Here is a 6,379-nt window from a genome sequence, read left to right as displayed (position 1 = left end):
ATTTTATTCATTTTTCTTATTGAGATTTTCAATGATATCAAGTATCGTTACTGTAAGACCAGATATCAGACTACAAAAGCCAAATAATACAATAAGAATATTCTTCCACAGGATCCAATTATATTTGCCAAGGTGTTCCCATCGATTGATGGTCTCTATAATTCCAGGAATAATAAGGCCCAGTATTGAGTAAAAGAGCGCGCCCACGATATTAATGATTTGTTCCAACATTGGCAGTGCTATGCCGATACCACCTGAAGAAAAATAATAAAAAAACCAAGTAAATAATATAAAAAAAAATACAAAAGTGAATATAAACTATATGATTATATAATTCGGTACATAAATACCTAATTATAATAGTGATGAATAATTACGCGACTATAACCATAGCTCGAACTAGTTATAACTGAATCCGGTTGCCGGGTCTTTGACAAATTTGAGGAAGCCTTATTTTAAATAAATAATGTAGGGTACCTTATGATATAACTTACCGCAGAGACATACAATTGCAATTCTCCCAATAACTTGTGCTAAATTTCTATACTTTTCTTTAATATTCGGTTCGGCATATTTCGTGAGTACATCTGTTACAACGTAGAAGTGTAAGGGATACGTGAACAAAATCGATATGGCTATAAAAATCTTTCCACAAATTGCTGGCCTGTAAAAGAAAATGTTTTCTTTGCATTTACATTTAATACAATACTCTCACCTGACGATTTCGAATTTCTTATATGAGCCTACTTGAATAAAGAATGTTTAGATCATAATTTTAGTTCCGTTTTTGAAAGGATTGAATATTTGAAGCTTATTCCACCATACCGCTGCGATGTGGGTTGTTGGTTGCCGGTGAATAAATTAAATGATTTATTTTATTTTAACTTTCAAGATTACCATGCTTCCTAGCAGTAATAAGTAACAATGAAAGGCCCTGGTGAGAACCTCTTTAACACGCTGTTGATGCATATGTTTTAGTAACTTCATTGTCTTCAAAGGGTCACTATTTTTTGACAATTGCTTTATGAGCAGATAATGTTCTAAACGATTAATTAATAATGAGTAATTGTATGCTAGATTACTTTTACTATATTATTAACTCACTAATCTTATTTAAAATTATAATAGGTATTCCTTATTCACGTAGGTTCTTATAAGAATTTTCGAATTGTCCGAGGCTTAGTTGAATGTAAGCAACCATCTCTTCGAAATATACATTCTTCTAAGAAGTATGCCACGAAACTCAGTATTTTCCCTTGTTCTCAAATGAAATACATTTTAATTTATACGTCCTGTTTGGAAGTTAACGAATCGAAATTCTATTATTATTAATAATTTTAAATGCGACACAGTCAATACGTACCAGTCATTCATGGGCAGGTTCAATGTAATAGATCCCTGCAAGTCGTCGCCGTATCTAAAATATCCAAACAACCCCAGAACACAATACAGTAGCATTACGAAAGTCATGGCTATCACCAGAACACCTCGACACCCGAGGAATTGTTCTGGTTTTTTCATATTATTTTCCACTGGCATTACCACACCGATTCCTTCCATAGCAAATATGACAGTTCTGAAAATGATTGAATAACAAAGTTTTAATGTTTTTGTGAAGCGCATCTACCAGTAAAACGTAAAAAAGTATTATCGTCAGTCAGACCGGGTATAAACGTCTGCCATTATTTTAAATGTAATTAGGATTCCAAATAAATGCTACAAAGGGAATCATAAATGACGCTGATAAAGATCGGAGGCTGTGGGCTCCTCTAAACGCCATCGGCCATTTACAGCGTCACGTCGTCGTAAACAACTCGTAATTTTTAAGTATTCACATTAAAATTATAAAAAATTTCGTGATTAAACATATAATATATAAAAATTTTGTTTATGGATTTGGGATAATATATCTAATCAACATAAACATCAGTAACACAAATGACATAATGATCATGGGTAAAACAAATACTAAATTATTTTTTTATATTAATAAAATTGTTTTATGATTAAAACTAAAATATTTGATTGACGCTTTTAAACATATTTGATTTAAGCTGCCTTTTAATTATAAAGAGTAGCGAAAATCATTTGCCGACATAAATTGGGGCCTAAAATTAAAATGAAATCTTGTACAATTAACTAATTAATAAAACCCCTCAAAACCGGTTGTTTTATGCTTTCCACTAACTAATGACGTCTTAGGAAAAATACTAATTGAATATAAAATTAATAATTAGTTTCGGTTTCATAAGATAACGGCTAAGCGGAGGGATCGGAAATGTGCTATATTAAAACGATTCAGGGGGCAAAGGCGCCCTCCGCAGTGGCTAAAATTTCGGTTCTAGCTATTAGCTTTTAGAATGCTTTCCATTAATAAAAAAAAGGATTATGGTTGGTTAATATTGGTGATTATGTAATTCATAACAATATCTAAGTGCTTTAAACAATTTTGATATTCAATTTCTAGAGCAGTCATTCTAGAAACAATAATTAGGTTGCATTCCGATATTGTTTGGTAAGTTTACTAAACACTTTTGCTTGGCATTTTAAATAAATGCTGGATGGCCTTTTGATGTACATATTTTCATTTGTAATTTGTATGATAAACAAAACACCAGAATATATCGTTTTTATATGGGGTATTCTGGTGTTAGTTTAAATACCAAGTATATTTATTTATAAATGGATATCGCCTCGAATGAATTAACACGCCTGAAATTTTGTTTGAGCATGTGAGATAAGTTAGTGTTTTGCTCAAAAGTTTCTTCATGATTTAAGGAGTCAGGAGGAAATTTTATCTATAAATATGTACGTGGTTTGATTTCATATTTTTAACTTTTAATCATTAACCTTGTGTTCTCAGCTTAGTGGAAAGCTAGCCCAAATACATTTCCCAAAAGAGTTTAGTATTTATTAGTATTGGTCCATATGGTACCTACACTTTTATCGCAATGGTATTATATTTGGTATTTTTTAATTATGTGTACATTAGATAGTATATAAATAAATACTTAAATAAAATAAAGTAAAATGTCTGCGTTGCTATATAGACATATAGCAAGAGATAGCTCTCAGGGATAACCCACAACAACCATTTTTTATCCATTATTTTTTACGAGAAATAATGGCTTATTTTCGAAGTGTTTTTAAGCAATACAGTATTAATCCTTATCCAATTCAGTACTTAAAATACATTGTGCATTTAACATAGATCATACCCTTTACAGCATGAAATTTCAATAAATATTTTCGAAGATATTACAGATTTAAAAGGCAGTGACATTGCGGTTTCTATTGTCTAATGACAAAAAAGCTGTGAACGTTGTAAGACATTCTGTAGTATATTTAGTATCAGCATTGCATCTGCGCGTGGCGTGGCGGGTCGCTAGTCAAATATTTATTGCGGAATAAAATGAGGCAACTATACAGTATACTAGAATTATAAATGTGAAAGTAATTTTGTCTGTCCTTCTGTCTGTTGCTCTTTAATGACCGAATTATTGAACCGAATATAATGAATTTTTCTACGAAGAAAGCTCGAACTCCAACGACGTATGCTTTTTCATAAACAAACACCGAAAACGTGAACGCCAGCCGCGGATGACAACTAGTATTTTACAAATGGAAGTTATTTTGTTTATAACTAATGTTTGATCAACTTCGTTAGTGTTGTTTTGCCAACGGTACTTACGAAAGAAATGCGGGGAATCGAGACGCGTGTCCAACCACCCGTTTGTCCGATATCGTAATTTCATCTTTGAATACATAGTAGATGCAAATTCCAAATGTTGCTATAAGTAAAACGTTGGCCATCAAAGAGAGGGGAGCCAGCCATTTCAAATATCGTATCTGTACCATTAGACAGAGCGGGACTATTAATATCAGGCAGTAATACTGCACTGACAATATGCACCCTGGCACGTATTGGTCGAAGAGCTGGAACATTCATAAAGACGTTAAATTTATAATTTATTAGTAAATTCAATTATTGGATGGGTTAAAATTTCCCAAATATAATTTAATTTGAAACTAGTTAGGTTTTTCATTGAACACTAGTAGAAATAAATAAGGTATGAAAAAATCTAAAGATAACTAAGTATAAAGTGCTTATACTTTAAAAAGGGATCTTCTAACACAATCATTAAATGTATTGTGTATATATATAGGAAAAATTAGATTATTAAATCAAGTAAAATCACACAGAACCTTTTCGAGAAACATCCATACAAACCTGTTTTATTGAATCAGCTATCAACACTGTGAATATGCAGCAAACTCCAATATAAGTGAAAACTAAAGAAAATTCCGCGAAGGCTCTATAAAGAAAGAGATAAAAGGTTTAGCAGGGAGTTTAAACATAAACGTATACGTTTCGACGTGAAGTTTTACTGGAAGCTCACCCGGCGGCCGAAGACAGAGGCCTCAGTTTCTTGGGTCCGATAGCAAAGGCTACTTTGCATGTTTCTGCGTAGTTCAGAAGGGGTTTCCGGACAGCTTTACAACAATTCCTAGAAACTTGAACCTGTAAAATATAGATTTTTCTAATCCAGAGTCACTTGATATAACTTTTATTATTATTATTATAACTAAATAAAGAACTAATAAATAATTCTTTTAATACTGTTAATTTAAATATACTTCAATAATAATTTGTCTAATACTGATGAAAATTTAAATGATCTTTTGTTTCTAAAATTTACATAATCAGCTTGTAAATTTCCCACTGCTGGGCTAAGGCCTCCTCTCCCGTTGAGGAGAAGGTATGGAGCATATTCCACCACGCTGCTCCAATGCGGGTTGGTGGAATACATATGTCGCAGAATTTCGTTGAAATTAGACACATGCAGGTTTCCTCACGATGTTTTCCTTCACCGCCGAGCACGAGATGAATTATAAACAAATTAGGCACATGTAAATTCAGTGGTGCCTGCCTGGGTTTGAACCCGAAATCATCGGTTAAGATGCACGCGTTCTAACCACTGGGCCATCTCGGCTCCTAAAATTTACATTTCTAATGAATGGATTACTATAAATGGATGTTTTATTTGATCGTAGTCACCACTATCTACTACGTTTAAGTAGAAAATTTGAACGAGTTATAATAAAAATGTATAACAAGTTCAAATATAAATATAATAGCTTTTATACTCACAAATATATAAACGCAGTGTCCACATATGAATGCTATTATAACAGTCCCAATAATCCCTACACCCCATCCTGAGTTTTTAAATGCCAGCGGTACAGCGAGGATGCCGGATCCCAGCGATGCTTTTAGTAAATTACCTAACGATCTGATAAAACTGAAACGGTGAATCGAAATATATAGCAAGCACTTGGAAATATTTATTTTAATAATATTTGTATTTCAGAATGTTTGTAATGTAGTCAGAAAGGAGGAGGAGAAGGGAGGAGGTTCTCAAGGATCTCTAGTTTATAACTATATAGGTTTATGCTATTTGTACAGGTTTGGATGAGGATGATTTTTTTTTTAACTTTCTATTCAATTGAATGACATGTTGAAGTCAACATTTTTGGTAAACAATGTTATTAGATTTTGTATCAAGTAATAATTACACCAATGAAATAAATAAAATAAAGTTTATAGTGGACATTTCAAAATCGAAAACTGTTACACTCGTATCTGCCTATATTTATATAGATACTTCGAATAAGGTGAAACTGTACTTACGAATTTGGCTTCTTAACTTGCCGATGTTCAAAGGGATTGTAGCCCTGCGCTTCGGATTCCTTTATATTAGCCTCCATTTGAGTAACAAATAGATTTTCATCAACACTTTCAATACAAATAAACGACAACTCCGATTTTATCGATAAGTGTTCTATTTTATATTCATGAGTATAACAGATAGATTCCTTAATACTTCATAATTCAATTAAGTCACGTCACTCCAAAAATATGTTAGATTGTAAATATAATAAACTATTGTTCTTTTATCTGAAGAAGGAATACCGCCGGTTGATCGTGACGAGCATTATCTGAATGCAAATGTTTCACGAATATAATCTCAGTATTTAACTCGTTGATAAGAAATAGATAAGTGCTAAAACGCATAATAAACAAAATCACAATATGACTTAGTTACTTTTAATTATATTACTCATCAAATAGACACTTTGTAACTACGATGCGATTAAAGTTGTTTGTGTTGAAGCGGTACCGTCGACGAGAGAGGTGCTGACAAGTTCATATTTATGGTACATTGTAGAAAAAGCGCAGAGCAATTTAAACAGTCACAGAAAAAAATATCTATTTTTGAGATTTAAAAAAGTTAAGTTTGTAGCACATTTATTGAGTTGGATATAGATCAACCAAAGTACAGATACTAGTTTATATAGATTATTGGCTTATGGCTGA

General features: G+C 32.3%; 1 protein-coding gene across 1 annotated transcript; it reads right to left on the bottom strand.

The window, feature by feature from the left end:
• LOC135193695 (proton-coupled amino acid transporter-like protein pathetic) lies at nt 1–6,002 on the bottom strand. The gene is made up of 8 exons (XM_064217317.1): nt 5,693–6,002; nt 5,153–5,303; nt 4,401–4,522; nt 4,232–4,316; nt 3,692–3,936; nt 1,364–1,576; nt 495–664; nt 1–254 (listed from the first exon to the last, which is right to left on the bottom strand). The coding sequence occupies exons 1-8, from the start codon at nt 5,767–5,769 to the stop codon at nt 4–6; spliced, it is 1,314 nt and encodes a 437-aa protein (XP_064073387.1). The 5' UTR covers nt 5,770–6,002; the 3' UTR covers nt 1–3.
• Between the last annotated feature and the right edge of the window lie 377 nt (nt 6,003–6,379).

This window comes from Vanessa tameamea, chromosome 3, assembly GCF_037043105.1.
Source record: "Vanessa tameamea isolate UH-Manoa-2023 chromosome 3, ilVanTame1 primary haplotype, whole genome shotgun sequence".
In the NCBI taxonomy this organism is placed as follows: domain Eukaryota; kingdom Metazoa; phylum Arthropoda; class Insecta; order Lepidoptera; family Nymphalidae; genus Vanessa; species Vanessa tameamea.
This window is presented reverse-complemented; position numbering and strand designations above follow the sequence as displayed.